At 43.8% G+C, this 24,557-nt stretch overlaps 1 protein-coding gene across 2 annotated transcripts in view; it reads right to left on the minus strand.

Annotated features, from left to right (window-relative positions):
- Positions 1–24,557, minus strand: part of Mamdc2 (MAM domain containing 2) — a 135,212-nt gene that overhangs the window by 55,151 nt on the left and 55,504 nt on the right. For both annotated transcript variants that reach the window (XM_038341116.2, XM_038341117.1), the window contains exons 3-5: positions 8,932–9,203; positions 7,304–7,388; positions 3,844–3,981 (exon numbers count right to left, since the gene is read on the minus strand). In XM_038341116.2, coding sequence (XP_038197044.1) covers positions 3,844–3,981; positions 7,304–7,388; positions 8,932–9,203 — 495 coding nt within the window. The remainder of the gene's footprint in view (positions 1–3,843; positions 3,982–7,303; positions 7,389–8,931; positions 9,204–24,557) is intronic.

Here is a 24,557-nt window from a genome sequence, read left to right on the forward strand (position 1 = left end):
CACAGAAAACAGCACTGATCCGAGCTGTCAGCAAGTCACCTCACGAATGGCTTTGTTTCACTTCATGAAATATTAACGAAGAAGAAACCCCAATGAGGTGAATCAGAACTGGAAAGAGACGAGAACAAGATAAAAACCACATCCCCTCCCATATCACAAAGAAACCTCAATTCTTAGTGCAGAGTCTGTTTCTATCTTTCAACAGGAAGTTGGGGACAGTGTTCATTTGAAAAGTCAGAGCTCCCTCACTGTTTGGGGAAAACTGGTAAAAACACGCACTCAAAGGAAAGAACCCCTGTATCCACAGTGCATTCTGCAGATGTTGTACGCACTGTTCCCCTTCCTACAGCAAAGAATCTGGGAATGTGTCCTTCCACACCCAGGTCTCTGCTGCGCGAGGCTTCACTTCTTACCAAAAGCAAAGGCTTAAGTTGCTTCCAGTATGTGAACGAACATGAGCCGAGTCCGCAGAGAGCAAACTCTGCTGCTGCAGGCAGACATCTGGACCGTTTAATCTTTCCTTGGCCACCCAAATTGATAGAGTGTGGAGAAAATCAATATATCCAACAGAAGTCAAATGGAATAAGAGAAGCAATCTCTATTTTCTTTAGAGTGGTGGTAGTTTTATTTTTCTGAAAGAGTCACACTGGGCAAGTCTTTGCATCTTGCGGGCAACACTCTTTAGACAAATACTTTGGAATCTCCAGAAATCACCTTCTTATGCCCTATCCTGAGTAAGACGTGGCTTTCAGGGAGTTCATGCATGAAGTGGAGTCCACCTACGAGAGAGTTTACACCCGCTGCAGTGGCAGAGTTGGAGGAGTGGAGCCGTCCTAATGGATTGTGGGCTTGTTTTAATTTGACTATTTCTTGTTATGCCTTGTTTTCCCTTTTGGAATGGGAATGTTTTCTTTGTGCCATTATATGTTAGAAGTATGTAACTTTTTTCCCAATTTTTATAGAGCCTCATAGATAAACAATTTCGACCGTGTTGGAACTGTAGAGAGGTCTAGGGTCGTTTAAAGTTGGATGGAATGCATTTCAGAGTGTAATGTAGTCTTGAGCCTAGACTGATAAAGGATGGAAGATTATGGCTTAAAAATGAGGTTTGGGTGTCAAGTTGATGAGGAGTGGAATTGAAACAGCAAGTGTTAACTGTTAGCTTGACGGATGTTAGAACCATCTTGAAGATGGGCCTTTGGGTGGGTCTGTGGGGGGGGGGTTTATCTTATGACATTAATTGCACAGAGGAAAGACCGTCCCACTGCAGGTCACATTGGCCCATCATTCTTTGCTTCTTTGCTGTGGATACCCTGAGACTGACCACCTCAAGCTCCTGCCACTGTGACTTCCCCTACGATAATGAACTGAATGATGATGTATGGGCCAAATAAACCCCTTGTCTCTCAAGTTGTTCTGTCAGAGTATTTCACGTCAACAGGAAAGAAGCTAAGACAACATGCCCCCAACTACTGTTCTGGGAAAGAACATTTTTAGACAAGATCTCTTCAATGTTTGTGACTTTTCACATCACCAAAGCATGCAAGAATGCCTGATATAGATGCATATGTGTGTGTCGCCTATGATGTATATATAATGAGCAGGTGGGTGACTATTTGACATGAGAGATCCATAAAAAAGCATTTTACTCTTCCAAGTTAAACCATCTTTTACAATACTCAGGCAGATTTGTAGGCATCGTTGCTACTGCTGGCCATCGTTCACTCTGAATAGAAACCTCATTTCTATGGATGCTGTGGATTCTGTGGCCACAGTGGATTGTGTGTCTTTAGGGCTGAAATTTGGGTTAGGCATAGAATTCCAAATTTCCGATATTACCAAAAGTGCTAAGCCTTTCTTTTAAAATTAGGAAGTGAAAATTTTTTTTTTTTTTGTGTGTGTGTGTGTGTGTGTGTGTGTGTGTGTGTGTCATAGTCCCTCATGTGACTAACCTGAATTCTATCTAAAGGGCTACTGGAGTATTAATTTATTCTCTTATTCCGTAGTCTCGTCCTCCACCTAGCAAGACAATCACCTTCAGGGTGCTGTTATACCTGCTGTGTGATGTCTTACCCTCTGTTCAAAGACCTCTGCTGGCTCCCCACTGTCAGTGATGTCGAAATCTGCTCCCACATTCAAGCTTTTTAGAATTTGCCCTCATGGTGCTTTCCCCCCCCACCCCACCTCTCTCTCCTTGCTTCTTGCAGTTGGCGCAGCTATTCACAGTGTCATTGCCTCTCTCCTCCCTTCTCTCTCTCTCTCAAGCCACACCTCCTCTTCAAATCCGTTTACTTCCCTTGTGACTTACAAGGGTTCCTTTATCTCCAACTGTCTACCACTTTGCTTTTGATTCTGAATGCTTATCAGTGCTATTTTATCTCTAAATGTTCAGCGTCTTTCTTTTTGTAAGGGAAGAGGATAATTCTGACAACGTTTGGCAGATATGATCTTGTTTGGTGTCCATTTCTGGGAGAAAGAGGTTCTTTTTCTTGGCAAGTATCTCTTGAAGTCTGGAAGCAGCCTGGTGGCTTGTTATTTTCATTGCCGTTTTCTTCATTGTACCCAATTCAAGACCAGCTGAGTGAAAATGCTAAAGGCAAAGTTGTGTTTATCGCAAGCATACAAGCCCTATGTGCATAGCTGGCTACTTAGAAGGATTTTGTTCTAAGTAACCTGGACATGCTGAAAAGGAAAAAAAAAAAAAAACCTGTAAAATAGAAGCTGTAAAGCAGGGGCTAATTAACCTTTTGTCAGCCCACATAATATTTTTCTTTATTTTGGTTTAGAAAATACACACTAATTTTTACACATTTGAGAAATTTCAAAACCTACCCCTCTTTCCTGATTATTTTAAGGAAAAAAAATCAAAAGATCTTACGAAGTGGGTTCACGTTTCGCTACAACGCAATCTGATCTACTCTGCACGTCTCAACTTTCTAGTTAGCCACAATCCTCACTAGCTAGCCACTTGCTTAATCTCTCTGCTTGGCCCTTGTGGGAAACTGAGTCCCAGACTCAGTACAGAGGAAGAGAGGGAGCATGAACAAAGAGAACAGCAATGGGTGTCAAGATGTAGACTCTAGAGTCCAGGTGACCTGCAGAATGGATGCGCTGGGGGCAAAGTTGAAGACATGCTTTTAAACTTTTAGATATCAAGAGACTGCAGTCAGTGAGAGACAATAGGGAACCACAGTTATGTATCCCAGCAAGGGTCCATGCTGTCTGTCATCATATGAAATTGACTAGGATGTGCCAATAGTGAAAAAGAAAAGCAGGGGAGGGAAAGTCAGAATCTTCTCAGTACTTAGAAAAGGCCATAGAGTCGAGGACTGGGATGTTTTGCAGATGAGGAGAAACCATGCCCTAGTTTTCCTTCCAGAGGTTTTCTCCTTCTTCTCTGAGAGCCTCGCTTCTGCGTTTTTCCTTGCAGAGCGCCTGTGTACTTGACCACCAGGGGGCCCTGTTGCATACTTCAGCAGAATAATCACTAGAATTTCCTGGGAAATTCTTAAGGACTTGCCAACCTGCAATCTATTTTTAATATAGATCAGAATCTTTCCAACCTTGTCTTTAGAAATAAGAAATAGATAAGAAGTGAAACAATCCACGGGCATGTAAAAACATCCAAGCTTATAGACCAGCTAAAAACCTCTCCTTTTATGACTTCCTTAGCCACAAACTTATGTCTGCAGTTGTCCCTGACTCACAGGTTGTCCTTCCTTCCTCTTCCACTAGATCTCCCAGTGTGATTCCCCACCCTTTCTTCTATTGATAAAAGCCAGGAGGTGGGAGCTGAAGGCAAGGTCCACCCTGGGAAGGAGACTGCATTTGTGACCAGCTCACCCTGCTCGCTCCTGAATGTGTGATCCTGTGGGAGGACAGAGTGGGTGTTCTTCACAGTTCCTCCTCCAACAAACCAGTTCACATTGGGATTCCAGCGGTTCACAAAGCCACAGAGATGGTTTTCTTCAAAGTCACATTCTGGAGGAAGAAGCATAGACACACATGTCACGGACCTGCAGCCACACCTGGGGACACCCACACTTGATGTGGGATTCCCTTTAGTATGCTGTGAATATGTTTTATTGCCATTGGTTAATAAAGAATCTGCTTTGGTCCTATTGCAGTGCAGAAGAGAGCAAAGCGGGGAAATCCAAGCAGAGATAGAGGAGAAAAAAAGGTGGAGTCAGGGAGATGCCATGTTGCTGCCAAAGAAGACAGACACACTGGGACCTTGCCAATAAACTATGAGCCTCATAGTAAAATATAAAATAACAGAAATGGGTTCATTTAAGATGTAAGAGTTAGTTAATAAAAAGCCTAAGCTAACAGGCCGAGCTTCAATTAATACAGTTTCCATGTTATTATTTCAGGTCTGGGCAGCCAGGAAATGAACAAGCAGCTTCCCCACTATACACACTCTCTGCAGAGTCTGCCCTTTGTTATTCTGAGGGCTCTCTTCCTCAACCATGGGGGCCTGTGGACCAGAAATTCTGAACAATATTGTTCAAGAAGAAATTGCCCCTCTGAACCATAGTCCTTTCTCCTATTAGCCCTGTGGCTTGCTGTGGGACTCACCATCTCTCTGAGTGAATTGGAAACAACAGGCCCACATTATCAGCCTGCAGGCACGGGCAGCTCTCGGTCCAGCACCAGAGAACCAGACACGTGGCACATGCTTGAAATAAGCTGATGATTTTTTTGTCATCTATTAAACTAATTAGTCAATATTTGCTTCCAGGGACTAAGACGGGGTCTAGCACATGTTAAGCACACACTTAACCGCTGACCTATGTTCCCAACTCCACTGAGTCTATTTTAATGCACTACTTTAGGGCTATTCCCTCAGCTCTAGGCATTTTCTGCACCTCTCCTTCTATTACCCACTGGCCCAGTCCCCCATCTCTTTATAGTGAGCATGATTCCCAGAACTCATGTTTCCAAGATGCTAAAATTTCCCCACTTTTCTGATGACTTAGAATCTAGTCAGAATAGATAGGACAGGCACACACCTGGCCCAGGGTCCTCCTGCAACTCCTGTCTAAAGACAAGAGATACAGAAGTAAAACCTTTGAGGACATTGACATGTTTGCTATAACTTGTTCCCCATTAACAAATTCTTTTAGTGGGAACAGGGAAATTATAAACCTAATCCAGCCGCTGATATCATAATCTTGCAATTACAAAATGAAGGATGATTGTCATCCTGCTCTTCTCTATTGCTCCATCTACCTCCTTACTGGGTCCCACCTAAGGGAGGGGAAAAGGTGACATCAGTGCTAGTGGCCAGCTCCATCACTACCAGGTTGCCATGGTGAGCTAGGCCCCTTTACAGAGGAAATAGCCTAGCCAGAAGCAGTTTTGACTCCACAGCCACTGTTTCAAGGTGCTAGTAATTCCTCCTCCCTTGTCCCATTGGCAAGCAAGGTAACAGCTTATGAGTCACAGCTGGTCCTGATTCTGGTCACAGTGGCAGCGCCTGCAGGTGTCTTTACCCTGCACAGCTTTTGGTCTCCTTGACGTTGACGGGCTTTCTTCAAATTACAGAGGCGAGGTTGATCCCCATCCCACCCCTCCATCCCCTAACCCACCCCCACCTTCCAGCTCCCACCTTCCTGCCAGGATCCTGGCTGGTACAGTTGTCAGTGGGCACTGACAAATCTCAAGATTTCTTTTCAAATTTCCACTACAGTCTCTGCCAACTGATGCTCAACATCTAGCGCCAAACGCTGCCACAGAGTGTAATAAAAAGCAAAATCCTTCTCAGCATGCCAGGCACTCGTCTAAGCTTTTGCTATGAATTCACTTAATCCTCAACATAGCTCCTTGAGAAAGGCACTATTATTAACCCAATTGCACAGACAAGGAGCCAAGAGAAGAAGTGGGCACAGAGCAAGGAGGGACGACAGCATGGCAAGATACGCTTCTGTGGCGTCCTTTTTGTTTCAAATAAATCAGAAGCCACCAAGTCATCTGGGGGAAAGAAATGAACACTTCTGGAGTGCCCACCCTTAAATCCACCTCTTCTCAGACCTCACAGGAACCAACTCTGTTTTGCAGCGGATGACTAGAGCCCGGTGTGGGTTGGGAGGTGCAGTGAGAGACTAAGCCAGCAGGTGACGCTCCCCAGTTGCATCTGACTACTTCAGTGTGTGGAGGGGCAGCACCTAGGCTACTCATGGGAGAAGAAGCCTGGATGGAAGCTCTGCCTTAGAGATATCAGTTAAAGACTAAAACAGAGAAGCCGTACCACAGAGTATCAGCATAGGCTCCTCGTACAGGATCATCTTTGACTCTCCACTCCCTTTGGCCCGAGTCCTCAGTCTAAACACAGACAATGCTGAGGCATCTTGCAGATCTATCGACTTTTTTCTTTTGCAATGCTACTCCCCCACTTTTTACCACACCCCTGGTTTAAGGTCCTCTTCTTGAAATCCCTGTAACCAGTCTCTTCCAGGAGTTTACTAGCTCCTAAACATCTGTATTTTCCTTGTCTCCAGCTCATGGAGACCAGTGACATCATCGGAAAGCCACAGCTGGATGCCTGTCCCTTGCAAGCTAACTCTAACACTTACCAACCTCATAATTAGGTAAACCCAGGCTCCCAGTCCTGAGACCAGTCTATGGAAGAAACTCTGTGATGGTTACCAACTGCTCGACTCTAGCCTTGGTGCCTGTATGCTCAGATCCTTTCTACTACCAGATTTTGCCCCCCAGACAACCTTCTATGTGCACCTCCACAGACGCCAGCCCCTCCTTGCAGTGCTCACTGGGTTGTTATGGTCAGCGGCAGATGAGGAAGTGTCAGGCACCCATGGGGCAGGGGCTGTCCTCTTTTCCTGCCTTCTCAAAGCTGCCACGCAGGCAATCAATCCTGCCCACACCAGGTAGGATCCAAGCGACAGCTTTGATGATTAAGACAGCAGTAGCAGTGTATTAGGAAAGTAGGGGACATGATAGATGTCTGCTCTTCTGGCAAAGGCCATCAGAAATATAGTTCACAGCAAGCCAGCCATTGCTTTTATTAGAACTAAGGGAGGTTAGGGAGCATCGCTGATGGGTAAAAGTGACTGTTTGTCCTTGTTAATCCAGACAGTTGGAACAAATGCTAATGAGCCTTTCCACTGAAGACCGAGGATCAATGTACCATCTTCAGGTGACCCTTGCAAAGAACAGAAGCTACTAGGCATTTTGCAGCGTGCTCTATGACACACTTGGCCTTTAGGATCGATTTAGTGCTATCTGGCAGTGGATCATAGGGAGAGATTTGCACTCCACTGCCGTGATCACGAAGCTCACTCACCAATACAGTAGCCGGCTGTCATCTTGATTTCAAAGAGGGCAATGCTGGCTGTGTTTCCTTCTCCCAGGACACCTTCTATCAAAATCTGTACAAGAAGGGGGGTCAGGCATCAGAACACCATGTTTCCTGTCTATTATTTCAGTATTTAGTCGGGAGCTGTCATTCAGTGTGATTCATGGCTGTTGAATGTGGCTCTTACTATTGCATTCATTCCTGTGCATACATGAACATATACGTGTACACCGAGGACTTTGACATGGACAAAGTGTCCAACAGATGCACAGAGTCCAGTGTCTTCCAGTGCTATCTTAACTTCCACATCTTCCTGAGTTCATGGAGGCAGTCATAGGTGGATGGAGAGGAGGGCGGTGTTCCTGGAGATGTGCTGAATAGAACTGAGGGCAGATGATACAGGGGCCAAAAAAAAAGGAGGAGGGTGTTGTTGTTGCGAGGAATCGATGGATGAGAAGGCAGGGAGCCAAAACTATCAGAAACCTCCACAAGAGATGGGAAGGTTCAAAAGTTAATCCATAATTTCTACTTTGATGAGAAATTGAGAATTTTACACAAAGAACAGATAAAAGCCCGACAATCCATGTGGTTGATTTCAAGGAATGTTAGAGTTCACATCTGGTCCTGTTTCTCAAATAGCTTTTTCTCCTGTGGTTTCAGCAGGATATTTTGCAACTATGTGGGTAGATTTGGGGTCTGATAACCATTGGAGGGTGGTGTGAAATAGGAACTCAGACTCAATGTTCCCTCCCTCAGTGGCTGCCTGATGGAGAGAGACTCCCAACAGGCTGGGCTAGCCTGAGATGCTCTGTTTTAAAGCCTTTCACAGGAGAAGGTTGAGCCTAGGAACGGAGGGAGCGCAGTAGGAATGGGGTTTTCCTGGTGGCTCTGTTGTGTCCCCAGGGACACACAGTCTCATATGGGCCACCCTCCATCTCCATTCCCTGCTCCACTCCACGCCCCACCCCTTACATCTTCTGCCTTCCTCTCAGAGCTGACAGAATAATTAGCCTCTCCGAAAAGGAAAGGAAACATGACTGGCAAATAACTTTCCTCTTTCAAAGTATTTGATTATCTCATTTTATGATAATGTCTCGTTCAAAGTTTGGAGCAACTAACCCATGCAAAAGATAACACAACATATTCCACAAACAATTTACAAGGATGACACAGAATTGTTGGCAACAAAAATACTCCAGAAAGCCCATTTTCACCGGGGAGGTCAAGTTAAGCACCATCTTGTCTCATGTTTTAAATAGATGGGAAAGTTCATGAAGCTGCTCTTTTAAGGAATAAACAAATATTAATTTACATTAATTTTCTACACTGCAACTAACCTTACTTGTTATAAGACATGGTTCTTAACCTGTGGGTCACAACCCCTTTGAGGGTCAAACGACCATTCACAGGCATCTCATATCAGATATTTACATTAGGATTTATAACAGTAGCCAAATTAGTTAGAAAGTAGTAACAAAGAAAATTTTATGGTTGGGAACATGAGGAACTGTATTAAAGGGTCTCAGAATTTGGAAAGTTGTGAACCACTGTCATAAGACCTCATGGAACATAAAGCAAGTCACAGGTCTCCTATCTTCCTCCTCAGCCCCGCCTACCTTGAATTTCTTGGAGCTGTTTGGAAGATCCAGACTGGCTATGAGCCAGCTGTCTGATGGCTCCTTAGTGGACCAAAGCAAGCGATCGAAGCTTTCATCCTCAAATCTGATGTAGAGGTTCAGCTGGCTGGGTTCTGACACGGGGCCCAGAGGTGTGGTTATCTGGTAGACCAGGCGAAGGCAGTTCCATTCCTCTGCCTGCAAATCAGAGCTCAGCAGCACGGCTTTCTCCCCTTGCTTAGCAAAAGAAGTGTCCACATAAACATAATGGCCTGAAAGAGAGAGGAGCACAGACAAGGAATTAGTCTTCTGTTTGTAAAAGAAGGAAGAACGGGGACCGTTCCATCCATTAAACCTGTGGGAAGACATATCCTGCAAATGCGTCGTCTCAACCCAACAGAATTGCCTGAATCATTAGAATCTGTGAAATGGGCTTGTCTCTCCTGCACTCCATGGGCCACATGCACTCCAGGATAACTGTTAATGCATCCCAAAACACTCGTAAAGGATATTATATGACAGTGTCAAAAGCTGGGCACCCTTACATGGTTTGGCCAGACCGCAGCCACTTCCCCACATGACAACAGGCTGGAGTTGAGCAGTGGTCCTCGCAAGAGAGTGGAGTGCCCTGTCCAGTTTTCTATCCCTTCAACTCCTCTGAACTCCAACACTGAGGCCAAGCGTCTGGTGCTTTCCCCTCGTCCTACACCAGGTCCCCTCAGCCCATTGCACAAGGCACCCTGGCTCTCACATGGGTGAGGGTGCAGGCTCCAGACATTGAATCTAGGGAGCAATATGAGCAGGCTGGACCCAAAAGCCTCAAAATGCGATGACTTGGGGCATGCGACCATCTCTTTACACAGTTCTTCCCAGAACAAATGAGTTAATTTGCATTTAGCTTGTATCATTAGAATAGACTAAATTGATTTAGTTACTCAGTCTGGCTCTTGGGCCCTATCCAGACAAAGTGTAAGCTTTTTTTTTTTCCTTTTAAATTAAGAATCAGATTCCCTTTGCCTAGACTCTTTCCCATCCAAATACAACTAAATGGAAAGTGTATGTAGAATACATTGCATAGGGCTTGGAGAGCCGTGGACACAGCAGGGTCATGCCCATTCTGTCTTCCTCTTTCGTCTCTTCCTCCTTCTCAATTCCTTGTTTTTTCTCTCTTCTTTCTCTCTCTTGTCTCCCATTTCACTCTTCCTCCTTTCCCCATCCTCCTCTCTCTATTTCCTGCCACCCTCTCCTCTTTCTGCCTCTGTCCTGCTGATACGAATGAGCGGTATTCTGCGGGCTGGACTGGGATATGGAGGGCTGGGGAAGGAGTGAAGCCAAGGACACCAGTGTAAGCCTGCCACACTGCTCTGGCCACCTGGACCTCCAAGTAGCAGAGTGATTCACTCCTTTATTGGTCTTTGGAAGTGTGAGCTGAAGACTGCAAATGCCTGGAAACTCCCACATGTGTGTCCGTATCTACCTTGTGTCTTCTACCGTGTAGCCTCCCACTCCACCCCTGGTAGTTTGGGTACCTAGCCAGAAAGCTCTGAGATACATGTATGTTTTTCTTCGGCCCATCCCTCGTACATAACCATCCCAGCTAGGATCATCAGTGGCCAGTTCGGGCAAGCCGGAAGTAACCCAGCAAACGATCAACCTCCATGTAGGACAAAGAGTGCCATCTTGCTAGCTGGAGGATCTCAAGGTCCAGCTTATCTCCAGCAGGTAATCTTCATGGGGCAGCCACTCACAAGCGACAACAGCTTGAGTTGAGTGAAACATCTCAGCCCACCCCAGTATGGCAAGTCTGATGCCTAAAAGCTATTGTCACCATCAAGTGTTCTGGGTACAGCTAGTCTTCAGGTACCAGGCATTGTCCTAAGCACATGGTACCCATTCGCCACTCACAAGTTGTGGTGCCTCCTGGCCCCCAATGATGAAGTTGGGCTCTTTATTCCAAGGGGTTTGCTAGTGAAGACTTGGATCACTGCGACTGCGGGAGATGTGTAAGTGCCACCCCGTTTCCCCAACTCTGTTCAGGGGCATCTCGGTTGGCAGGTAGCTAAGCGGAGTGTGGATGGGGTAATGTGCGGGGTTAGGTTTTTGTCACCTCGAGACAAGCTAGAGTCATCTGAGAAGAAGGAAATTTCCAATGAGAAAATGCCCCTATCTGATGGTCTCCCGTCCTGTGGAGACATTTTCTTGAATGACTGGTGATGTGGGTGGGCCTAGCCCACTTCAGGAAACACCATCCTTGGAAGGGTTGTCCTAGGGTTTGTAAGAAAACAAACCGAGCAAGCTAGGAGAAGCAAGCTGGTAAAACAGCACTGCCCCATGGGCTCTTCTGCAGTCCCGGCTTCCAGATCCCTATCTTTTGTTCCCGCCGTGGCTTCCCGCAGTGATGGACCTGATCTGAAAGTGGAAAGCTGAAATTAATCTTTTCGCTCCTGACCCCCGATTGCTTTTGGTCTTCGTCTTTATGACACCCACAGAAACCATAACTAAGATAGATACGGGGCATGGGGCGTGGGGCGTGGGGCGTGGGGCGTGGGGTGTGGAGAGTGTTTCCTGTGGAAGTGAAGAGGTGGAAATGGGGCATGAGCCAGCATTCATGATAATCCCAAAGTTGCTATTGCAGAGGCTAGCTCCCCTGGGCATTTCCCAGTTTCTTCTGCCTCATCTCTTTCCTTTCTTCCCACATTCCAGAAGAGAAAGCTCGAGACTTGAAGCTGAAGTTTTCTAACTTACGTCTGGAGTCATCTGGTGGGTCACTTCCCCTCCGAAGAAATGGGACTCATTCTCTAGGCACTTCTTTCTTTCTTTCTTTCTTTCTTTTTTTTTTTTTAAATATTTAGTTAAATGCCTTTTTATATTGAAGACAATTACCACCAATATCAAGCTCTACCTTTTGATGATAGTTTTAATTTTGCTACCGTAATTACATTCTATAAAGACACAAAACTATTATCCGGCTAGACATGTTCTTATCACCAGGTACTGCTAAGTTTAGTAAGAAGCTGTTCCTGAGTAATGGTAACATTAGAGAACCTGCAAGGGATTCAAGATTCAATTTTAAAAAAATCCTTTTAACTTATTGATTCTTTGTGGATTTCACATTATGCATCATGAACTCTGTCCCTTCACTTCCAGCCTCTGCCCTTGCAATATTCCCACCAAAACCAAACAAAATTAAAAAAGAAAACCAACCAAGCCAAAACAAAACAAAAAGGAGAAGAATCTCATCATGGAAGCTGTAGTGTGCCCTGTTGGGTCACACAGTTTACCCCTTAGTCCATTCATCTTTACTTGTAAGTGTTCATTGCTGTGAGTACTGGTCTGGTTTGAGGCCTCTGGCTTCTGCTACACTATCGATAATGGGCTCTCTGTGGGGCTCCTCTTGGATATCCTATTGTCCTGTGTCATGGAGATCCTGCAGTTTTGGATCTGTAGGTTCATCTCCTTCTCATGCACCAACAGTTTATTGATGAGGTGGATGTTGGTGGTGAGCTAACGCTAAGCTCTGGTTCTGGGCCTGGGATGGTAGCTAGGTTGGTCAGCTTGCCTGCTTTCCCTCATCCTCATTACCCTCGTGAGCTCTCCGGCACTGTTTGGCTAGCTTACCCAAAGCAGCCTGCAGCAAGGGGCTGGGGTCCAGTTCTCCTGCCGTTAGGTCCTCAGGTCCAGCTCACCTGTACTTACACCACCAGGGCCAGCTCTAGTGTTCTGCCCATGTGAGCTGGGCACCTTCTGCCTGTTGCAGAAAGTGCATCATGGGTTCCTATAGCATGATCGGGAGGGAAGAGATGAATCTAAGAAGAACTCACACATCAGTGAATGTGTGTAATGGCAGGTTTATAGCCCCGAACAATAGGGGATATCTGTACTTTTTGGTGAGAACTGTTAAAAAGCCTGTGTTGACTTGGGCATGGTGATGCACATCTCTTAATTCCTGGCACATACAGGATCAGGCAGGATGATGACAAGCTTGGGACCAGTAAGACTTTATGTCAAAAAGGTAGTGGGCAGTGGTTAATAGAGTGGCCCACAGCTGGCCAGGGTGCAGAGAATAAAGCCTGCAGAACGCTCAGCTCTAAAAAGAACATATATACCAAACTCTCCTCCCTCGCAAGGCTTAGGGATCATTGTAGATGAAGGAGTAGAAAGAGGATAAGAGCCAGAGTAGCTGAATGACTGCAAGGAAATATTATCTTCTGGACACAGCGGGACAGCTCTACATAGGAACTCCCAGGGGTTGCAATAGCTTGCTCAAACCCATGCAAGCAAGCCTAAGCAAGACCAAATTCCAGTATTGAGTGGGGAGTTGAGCACACAACCCTACTCCTAGTCATGGAGTGGTCAGCAGTTATAGTAGCTGCAGGGAGAGGGAGAGAGAGTTTTCTTCAAGAGTGTAGCCCTTGGTAAGTCTATCATTCACCCATGGAAGACTACCTCCCCCATCTGTCTTGACATTCTTTCTCACTTTGTAATTCCCCGTAAGCATATGCTAATGATTTCTTGTTAAGAGCCTTTGAAGCATACACTGCATAAAATGCATTATTCAAAATACATTGATATTATACTGTCTGATAAAAGTTGATGTTGTTTATTGAGTGATTTTTTTGACATCTCGTCCATAAATATTGACTATTTCAAAATGTCGAGATTGCACATTTATATTACAGACCTCAAATTCAGCTCTGGGACACTCTGTGTGGATACGTCTGCTAGCTGTTTCCAGGCTTGTCTACCCAGTAGAGCAATGCACTTTCCTAATTTAACTAACTCAAATGCTCCTACCTTAACCATCACCACCTAGTCCAAGATACTGCACTCAATCACTGAGTCCACTTTTCCCACCCAGCCTGGATCCAGCCTCAGAATCTTTTTAAACACAGAGTCCCATGGAGCCATTACCAGCCAGTCTGAGTCCACACTTGGGTAGATGCTGCTTGTAACCTCGACTTGGGGTTTCAAAGAAACACTGTATTTTGTGGCCATGTTACAGCTAAATGAAACTAGAAGGAATGTGATATATTTAGAGGAAATTTGTGAAATCAAATATAGAATGAGCAAGTGATTTTTCCCATACTATAACTAGCAAAATTCCTGTAAATCTACTTTATTAAAGAGAAACATACCACGAAGTGAAAAAACATACATGATTTATTCCGCACTGGGTAGACTGACATCAGCAATCTAACGTTACAACGTTTGGTGAGTTCACTCACCAAAGAATCTACCCTTCTGATACAGTCCAGTGGTTCTCAGTGCGTTCCCAAGGTTGTGCAGCTATCTCATTGTTATGTGATTCTAGAAGAGTTGTGCCACTCAAGCCAAGTTTCTCAGCTCATTCACAGGTTCTTCACCCTCCTCTCAGCCGCCCCTGGAGACCATGGTTTGCCTGTTCTGGGAATGACTTGAAAGCAGAGTATTATATGTGTATGGTTGACTTCTCAGATGCCTTTGAAGTTCACCTGAGTTAGAATTTCATTCCTTCTTAACACAAAGTCCTACTTTGCGTCTTGAAGTCGCCTGCTGACTGATGTTTGGGCTACTCTCTCTTTTGATTGTGATGAGCAGGGATGCTATTATGAGCACGCACGTGAGTTTTCAGTAGATGAACATTCAAGTCTCTCTCACTGACGAGACCTTCGTTAGCTGCTCGTTAGCGCATATGGTGACTATGTTTAGCTTTTGGAGGAACTGCCAGAAATTTTCGTGTGGCTGCAGTGCGTGGGTCCTATTTCTTGTCTACGGATAGAACTATCGATGCCTGCTATTATCCCTCTTTCTTATTAGACATCCTGGTAAATAAACAGTGGTGTCTAAGTATGCCTTTGTCTTGTGTTTGTCTAATGACTTACGATGTAGACCATCTTTCCTGTGTTTACGGGCCATTTGTATGCCTTCTTTGTGAACAAATATATTCAAATCCCCTTTCTATTAAAAAGTTGGGTTATTTGTCATTTACTATTGAGTTGTAAGTCCCTTAGTTTTTCCAGAGAGTGGGAAGTTTGTACGGCATTCTTATTTTCTTTAGGCTCTGAGCAGAGCGTTTGTTCAGGTAGCAGATCAGCTGAACATTTGTTTAGGGCTGCTGTGAGAAAACCTTCCTCTCGCTTCTTTTTTTTTTTTTTTTTTTTTTTTTTTTAAAGCAACTATTCCTTTGATGTCAAGTCCAACACCTGTGCCCTCTGCGGTGGGAGGCTCCTCCTTTTCCATCCTCAGCAAGTTCTTCACCTCCCAGCTGGTTCCTATCTAGTGCCATCTAAAGACAAGGCCAGCTTCCTCCTGGGAGACTGCCTCAAATCTTGTAAGCTAGACCTGACAACACTGCTTCCACTTCTTTCTTGCTGAGCTCTTAGGATTCTTCCTCTATAAGACAAAGGCGTTTCCTTGGATTTATTTTTTATTTTTTAAAATGCATTTTAAATTGAAATGTAATTACATCACTCCTCTTTCCTTCATTTGCCCCTTCCCATGCCTTCTCCCTCCACCCTTCCTACACCCCTCCACTTTCAGACTGACAGCCTCTTTTCCTCTGGTTGCTTTGGTTCCATATACACATTCATGGACATACAAATGCAAGCTACAGAGTCTATTCTTTGTTGTTTGTGTGTATAGTTTTGCTTCTTTGCTTACTTCTTTGTCAGCTTCCTCCACGAGCCTGTAGTCTAGCCCCTGAATTTGGACTACGCTATTCTTCCCTGATTTCATGGTACCCTTTCTCCCTGGATCACACCCTGCCTAACAGAAGGTATAGAGTGGTCAAATGGAGTAGACATGTCAGCCAGAATTTGGTTCAGATTCTAGCCACACTATTTAGAAATGCTGTCATTTTGGGGCAAGTTAATTATAGCATTTGAGATTCACTTTTTCCACTGGTAAAATGGGGATGCTAAATCACTGATTCTGTATCATTTTTAAGAAGGTTAAACAAGATCATATCGTATAGTAATTAGCATATTGCCAAGATCTTAATAAATGTTAGTCCTTATCTCCCCAGTTACCAGTCAGTAAGATGTTTTGGACGCCTAGCATCCTCGTTGTCATCTTATGCCAGAACTCTCTGATACTAGCTACCCTTTATCCTGCTGCTGTGATGGACCTACTCTTCTGACCTGATACCAACCTCTGTCACTGCACAGAAGACCCTTTCTGCCTTTGCAGCTAGACCAATTCGGCCTAGTGCTTCGCCGCTACTGTGTGCACAGCTTTTTCTCATGCTGACTTCTTCCTATCTGTCCGTCCCACTGCCCAGTTGTGCTCTGCATCAAACAGTCATCTCTGGGGCCACCAGCTGACCAGAGCATTCTGGACAGCAATGCCTTCAAACCATGTAGCAAACATTCCTCTCTGCGAGGAACCAGATTCCCATTGCGGAGATGGGCTCCTTCCTCCACACACGTGCATCCTAATCTGTACAAGTCATAAACTTACATTTGAAAGAGCTGTGACTACTTTGGCATATAAGAAGTTTGTCAAAAACATCAATTTATGAATCTGTATAGAAAATTCTGTACGTAGGGGTTCTCAAAAATGTTTGTCAATATGGAGATGGTTAAGAGGAGTGAAGAGCGTATATTGCTCTTTTAGTGAGCATGAGTTCTGTTCCCAGCCCTCAGGCTGGGCAACTCACAGGTGCCTGTAGCTCCAGTTTCAAAAGATCTGACGCCCTGGCCTCCTTGGGTACCTACAATCATTTGTACATGTCCCTATACACATAACTAAAACTAAAATAACCTAGTTGATTTTGTTATCTGAAAATAATTGGGATAGCACTCTTTAAATGTTGAAGAAACTCTAGTAAACACTTGAGATTATTAATATTCAATTTTCTCAACCAGATTCATAATCATCAATAAATCTACTGAACTGTAACCAGTGCTAGACCCATGACATTAGGTGCATGAAGGGTTACAGAGTCCCTCGACACAAGGCCATCAGTGGCGGCATCCCCAGGTTTCAGCCTGTTGAGCCAGGCTGGTGATGTTGTACTCCAGACACTGAGAAGAAGGCTGCAGGGTAAGTTTTTGGTGTAGGTCATTTCCCACAAAAGATTTGAACTCTTAACTGCTGAACAACACATTACTCCATGCTATCTGATAAAAAAAATAGTCAGTCCACTGGGCCTCAGGCCTCTGTTGGATAGCAAGGGTCACTCCTTAGGGCTTTTCATGGCTTTAAAACCCTTCCCAGTATGTTTTCAACGGGAATGGCTTCTCTGCTCCCTTGCTGCCATCTGAGGTCCCTCACTCTGAGTTAGTGAAAGTACAGGAACCCCTTGGCTCTTGATTTACCTTTGTGCAGAGAATGTGATTTAAGAGGTATTAACTGATACCCAACACTCCAGAGAAAGCAACATTCTGAGGAGGTTAGTTGGCACCACCTCTTTATAGGTAGTCCACTCCTAAAGTGGAACAGGCAGAGTGGCCTATAATTGAGAAGGCGTGACCAGACCTTGCAGCTCTATGTGGGTACCCATTGCTAAGAAACTCCTCCCAGAACAAAGTCTAGCATAGCAAAGTGTTCTTATGTGGGAAATCTCAAACACAGTTTTGCACCAGGAGAAAAGGGGAACCTGCATTTAAAGAGCAAAACAAAATTATAGTGTACACGTTTCCTTTTTAACCCCCACACAGGGCTACAGCCATATCCTCTCTGCATACGGAAAGGACTTTGTAGTGGCCATGGACACTTGATTAAACTCCAGTCTTGACAGAGGCACTGTGGATAGCGGTGCAATGTACCACTCCTTGCTAACCTCCACCTACAGTACTGGAAGTCTCTTCTAAGCTCTTTTAGCACCCATTTACATTTGTCTAGTTCCTTGTCTACCCTTCTCATTACGACTTTTCACATTTAAGGGCACACAGCAGATCTGCTTAGCTCTTAGTAGCTTTGTATTCTCCGTTTTTAAGTAAATAAACAAACTCCCTCCTGACAGTAGGTTTTCTTTATTATTTTTGTATAAAGACACATGAAAATTCCTTTCACTATGGAGCTCTCTCATTAGTTTCAAATTTCTTAGTAATTTCTCCCTTACTGTTATTCCTAAACTTCACTCCGGGAAATATGACATTTGATGGCAGCTAGGATCTTCACCAGTGACTCACGCCACACTTAACTACTTTCACATATGCCCCTACCGCTAATACTTTTTGAAACACTAACCCCACGGCACTGAGATATGCAAAGAAGTGCAAAATGGAACAATTCTTTGCTTTGCTGGAGCGTAGAGCTTGTGGGAAGTATTCGGAAGGCCATCGGGCGTGTGACATTCCCGGTTAAAGAGAGCAATGGTTTTTATCAAACTCCCAGTTTGGAGGCGTTGTTACGAAACACTCCGTGGAGCAGTGACAGGGGCAGCACCACACAGCTGTCTCCAAGGACGTTGCCATTCCCCCTGACATCAGGGAAACCTCATTGTAGCTAACACTGCAAAAGCTGTGTCAAAAGATTACAGAATGTTATGAGTGCTTGAGGAGATCGCCAGCAGCAATCTCCAATGTAAACAGTGGCCAACACTGGAAGCTGCCACCCAGATGTCTGTCTGCACTTTTCTTTAGGGCTATGCAGGGTGTGGTTAAACCCTGCTGCCCTCAGAGGCAGTTCTGAAAGAGAAGTTTACCTTAGCAACTACCAACAGGAAACCAAGTGATGAACCCACAGGGAAAGGTCATGAGGCTGTTGGAAAGGGAACTCAGCTTTACAAAGCTTGGAAAACTAAAAGAGGCTTCCACTAAACGAGAATATTTGCATTGCTAGGCACCCGCTCTTGGAAGAGTTTCTAGAAGATGTTCCTTGGAAATATTGACATGCTCCTTCAGTTAACATAAAAGAGCTGGACCTGGTGTCTAATCCCTCTAATCCCAGCAGTAGGGAGACTGATCATGAATTCAAGGTCAGTTTGAGCTCTCTAGAGGGACTGTGGCTCAAAAAGAAAACAAAGAAATAAAGAGAAACAAGATAAATGTGAACAGCGATGATGTCAAGGACAATGGGTAACCTGACTCACTGACAGTTCTCACAAGTGTATTGGGAAGGGAAAAGGCATCCTGCCTCTATGAAAAACATGTTCTTTATTAAGATAGGAGACTGGTAGATAATAGACAATAACATAGATAGACTGCCTAGTAATATGACAGAGAACACAACTGAATAGTTTTGCTCTTAAATTATATAAGACGCTTTATCAAATGAAGCTATGTACATTTCAGCTTCATTCAGACCAGAAGAAAATGGGCATGCCTATGAAGACTTCACTGTGGCATGTACAAACAAATGTATCTGAACATACACAAATATATGCGTGTGTGCATTGGTATACACATGCATACATAAAGATATTAAAGTCTTTACAATTTTGTATTTCAAGTTCTGCGTCATGTGTATTATAAAGAATAAGATGAAGAAGGATTAAGAAGAATACACTATTTAAAAAGTACACAGAGGTCAACATGTTGCATCTTGTTGTGCTGTATAGAAGATGGAAGATTGGATAAACAGAGCTTAAATGAGTCAGAGGGTAAAATGTTTGTGTGCCAACCTGGGGTCCTGGGTTCACATTCCTAGAGCCATGTAAAAGCTGGGAGCAGAAGTACATGTCTGTCAGCTGGTGCTCCTACAGTGACATGGAAGACTGGAGAATGCCTGGAACTCTGAATGCCAGCTAGCCTGATATATGCGATAGGGAACAACAACAAAGAAACCTTCATAGAACCAATCCCTGACCTTTACACATGCACAGTGGAACCTATGCAAGTCTGCACTTACATTACACAAATGCACATACATATCCACATACAAGCTGTGGTAATTTGAATGAATTTGGGCCCCATAACCTCACAGGAAGTGGCACCATTAGGAGGTGTGGCTTTGTTGGAGGAAGTGTGTCACCACAGGGGTGGGCTTTGAGGTTCCTTATGCTCAGGATACTGCCCAGTGAATCAGTCAACTTCCCGTTGCCTGCAAGATGTAGGATGCTCAACTATTTCTCCAGTACCATGCATGTCTGCAAACTGCCCTGCCCCCCAACATGATGGACTGAACCTCTGAACTGTAAGCAAGCCTCCTCAATTAAATGTTACCCGTGGTCATGGTGTCTCCTCACAGCAATAGTAAACCCTAACTAAGACACAAGCACATGTATCATAACACACATACAAGAAGATATGATGGAAACATAATATTAGAAAGAAAAAAAAAGATACCATGCAGTACCTGGTAAGTGAGCATTTTGATCTAGAGTCATAGTTTAACAACTTTTTAAAAGCACAAGCAAATGCAGTAGTCCATTCATTGACAATGCAAAGACAAGCCTCCGGTATGATCAGGCGGGGCCAACAGTTATACAGACCTTTGATGTTAAGCACAATTTTACCTACCGATTCTGTTTCCTCCCAAGTCCCTAGTGTAGGATCTGAATCTGAATCTGGTGGTGGTTTGGCAACTTCTATCTTAGATCTTCTCAGAACTCGAGGCTTAGTGCTGCGTCTTGCCCCTAGTGTCCACTTTTTGTCTAATTGGCACAGGTTGAGGAAGGCACTCCTGCTCCATGGAAGCCCTTCCATACAAGGCAGGCTGGATCCACCAGCTTTCAACCCCATGGGCCTCAGCATCACTAAAGGAGACAAGGCCTGCAGGACACGCAGACACCTTCTGGGTGATTCCGAAGTGACCCAGCAGGAGAAGTGTTCTTTTTAATGGTTTGCTTTCCCAGCCAGACCTCAGCCACACCACACACTCAGATACGGTCAACTGTATCTGTTTTATTCACCCCTAGCTCCAAGGTGTGGCACACAGCAGGTGTTTAATAAGCATGTGATAAACTAATTAAATGGCAGACCCCTTTATGAATTTCAGTGCAAGGGGAATGAACAACGAAAAATGAAGTTCTTGCTATATTTCATGATGTGTTCCCTATTTTAGAAGCATTGCTTGCTTTTTATGGAGAGAAATATGTGGGTATATATATGAATCTAAGACTTCTAAAACACCAAAATAGAAGTAGAGTAGAAGAAATCAGGTTTCAGTAAGTGGTTTGAATTTCGATACTGACACACTGACAGAAACATGTTTTTACTCAGCTAACTATTTACAAAGCACTGGAGCTGACTTGTGCCTCCCATCAACCCCATGAAAAAGCTGGACACTTTTGTTTTTCATTTGACAGATTGCAGAAGCCTGGCTTGGACACTGCACTCTGCCTAATGAGCAGTGGGCTCCAGATTCACTCACATGGCCAGACAGAGCAGTTGGAACTACTGACGTGTGTTCTAAATATTGCATGGCACACACTGACCTTAGGAAACTTTGTTTGTTGATTATTTGTAGTTCAGATTTAACAGGGCATCCTGCAACCCTTGGTCTTAGCCTGATTCTTTCTCTGGAAAAAGCCAAGGCTGTGTGTGTGTGTGTGTGTGTGTGTGTGTGTGCACGCTTGCACGTGCACACGCATACATTTTGTGTCATGCCCATGTATAAAGAATGACTGGAGTGGTATCTCCCAGGGCTCCAGAACCATACTATGTATGGAGTCAAGGTTTATTATTTTTAAATTAATGCAAAATGGTGCACAATTTAAAAATATAAGACAATCAACTAGGTCTTTTCTCCTGAAATTCTGGGACATTATGTCAGAGTTGCTTTATTTATATACAAATACACAGAACCTTTGTAGTGATTTGAATAAGAATATCCCCCCACCCCAGTCTCAGATGTCTGAATACTTGCTTCCCATTTGATGGTGATGTTTGGGTAGTTTTAGGAGAGATGGCCTTGTTAGAGGAAGTATGTCACTGGAGATGGGCTTTGGATGTTTAAAATATCACCACCATTTCTAGTTGCTCCCTCTGCTTCCTGATTTCAGTCGAAAACATGAGCCCTCCGTTCCTACTCCTGCCAACATGCCTTCACTCTGCCATTAGGAGCATAACCGTCCAGAACCATCAGGCCAAGTAAGTGCTTTCTTCCGTAAGTTGCCTTGGCCATGGTGTTTCTTCATAGCAATAGAAAAGTAGCTAATACAACTATAGATTTTGAACCTTCATATAAGGGTTAAAACACCCTTTATGTGCCACTTTTCTTTGAATATACTGTAAAGATTCTTTTCGTCTGTCATCCATCTATAAATCTATCTAACTATTTACTGTGCTTGCTGCAGATCAAAACCAGACACATTCTTTCTATCTCCTGGACCTGCCTCGGCTTGGTCCAGAAGACTCACATCCTAAGGACTCATCTCAGAGAGCAAGAAAGGGAAGAGAAAGGGTCACAGTTTCAGTTCACTTGACCTGGTAGCACCTACAGAGACCCTCAAATCTAAAGCTTCATTGAAAGAATTGTCCCAGAATTGAGGGATGATGTGTGTAGTTTTACCATGGAGCTCTATCCATATATAGATATAGATATATAGATAACATATGTGTGTGTGTGTGTGTGTGTGTGTGTAACTCCCACATAGCTTTCTCTCTGATGAGAAGCATCATCTTTAACTAATCGTTGCCCTAGTGATGAACATATCCCCACATGATTTGCTTTTAAAAGAATTATGGTGATTATTTTCTATTTATGACTAAGCACAGACTTCAAAGTATACACAGCTATGGAAGAGACTTCTAGAAATGGCACTACAGAATTAAAAGAAATAGATATTTTTTTCTCATTTTGGTAAAGGGGTACCAAATGTTTCTTCTTGAAGATGTGTCTTTTTTTCTAGTGGCAATACATAGGATCCAAATCAATTTTAGCATTCATCAGAATAATGGGGATTTGTCCAGTAAATTAAAATGGAATTTTAATGATTCTATCATGTGATTTTTTGTTATGTGGAGTAGAACATTTTTCACAGATATAAAAGTCGTTGATAATTGATATTCCCATTGTGTGATATTCTTGACCTATTTTGCCACTGGGTAGTAAGTCCTTCAGTATTATTTATAAAATTTTTATTAAGAAAATTGGAAATTAATTAGATATTTTTATGGGTATTGTAGTGATCTACAGTTTATCATTTGTCCAAGATTAATGCTACTTGTAATTTCCTGAATTCTCCTGCCAATCCCTCCAAGGATGTAAACCACATGGTCATCCAGTCTTTTAGAATACAAAGATAATCTAAGATAAAAAAATCCAAATATATATAAAATCTGGGGTCTTGTAATGAATGAATAGGATGGGGGTGCTTGCTTGAAGAACTGAAACAAGTAGGACATTTCATGTTCATGGATGTCATGACTTGGATCATAACATGTCCTCATAGGGATGTATGTAAATATTTAGTACAATGCATGGACCTAGTACAGTATTTTGTGTCAACAAAACAAGAACCTAGATTTCATGTCTATTAAGTCATGATAATACCAATCTATTTTGCTGAGTTTCCTGCAGTTCTATACTACCTTCAGGGTCTTGCCACCTCTCTGTACTATAATATATTACTAGTTCAAGTCTCTTTCTAACTCATCTGAGGATGGCTATGTCAGATTATCAATTCATTTTGCTACAGTGACTTGTCCCGCAATAACAACCCAGGTAAGTGTGGCTTGTAGGAAGAATTTCATAAGCTTCTAAGAGAAAGCAGCTTTCTTTCTATGATGACTACCAGCTTTTAAGGTTGGCTGCCTCCACCAGCTGGAGTCCATGAGGAAGCTCTCTCAAGGATGAAGATAGCACAACCGAAGACGGGGATGAGAGACACAGAGAAAGGGAACTCAAACCAGATAGCATCTTTAATCCCCTACAGGACTTGAAGTCAGATCCAACCAAGCTTTTGATTTATGTTAAATGATAAAGTCTTCATTTAGTTTACACCAGTTTGAGTTAGAAGCATTTCAGTTTGGAGAAAAAAATCCAGAGCTTTGTTAGGACAGAAGTCTTCATGATTCAGGCTTCAACAACAGGAACTGGGAGGAGGACAGACAGCTGCTGTAAACTGGGTGGAAGCACTGTGGAAAGTGGTCCTGTGCCCAGCCTCCTGTCTTCCTTTTGCCCACACTTACTGTGTGAGTGTGAGCAGTGGGTTAACATCTCCAAGCCTTGATTTTCCTTTCTGGAAAATAAGAGAACTGGGCAATCGGCAGTTCTTGGTCAGAGAAAGAGCCTCAAGTGGTATGACAGTCACAGATATCCAGGCTCCTAGACCTCCATTCTATGGGACTAATTCTCCTCTGATCTGTATTGTATTCCAGGCTGTCTTAGAGAGTTCTGAGGGAATAATGTGTCCTGCTGTTAAAATGGGTTAGCTGACCATTCCAGTTCTGTTGATACTGAGTCCAAGTTGAATCAAAGCTCAGTTGGAGCCCAGTGGGAATGTCATGTCTGGTTAATATTTTGTACTCTATGTTAGCAGTTGATCAGAAGACAAGGCCAAGAATGTAGTCCCTGGAGGGTTTATTAACTTTCCACAGCCAGAAAAAAATGTTAGTGGCTATGATATGTGTCACTAATCTTAAGAACTGTCTTAGAGATGCAGGTCATTGGTCAGACGAGGGCTGGGGACAGAGTGAAAATTATTCTGCGGAGTCATTAGCTCCACCTTAGGTGCCAAGACAAACACCTCTGGCCATGCTCAGCAGACTGGAAACAGAGTACGTTCTGCACAGAGGTTTCCTTCCCCTCCTCTCCTC

The sequence above is a fragment of the Arvicola amphibius genome, chromosome 1, assembly GCF_903992535.2.
Source record: "Arvicola amphibius chromosome 1, mArvAmp1.2, whole genome shotgun sequence".
Lineage (NCBI taxonomy): Eukaryota > Metazoa > Chordata > Mammalia > Rodentia > Cricetidae > Arvicola > Arvicola amphibius.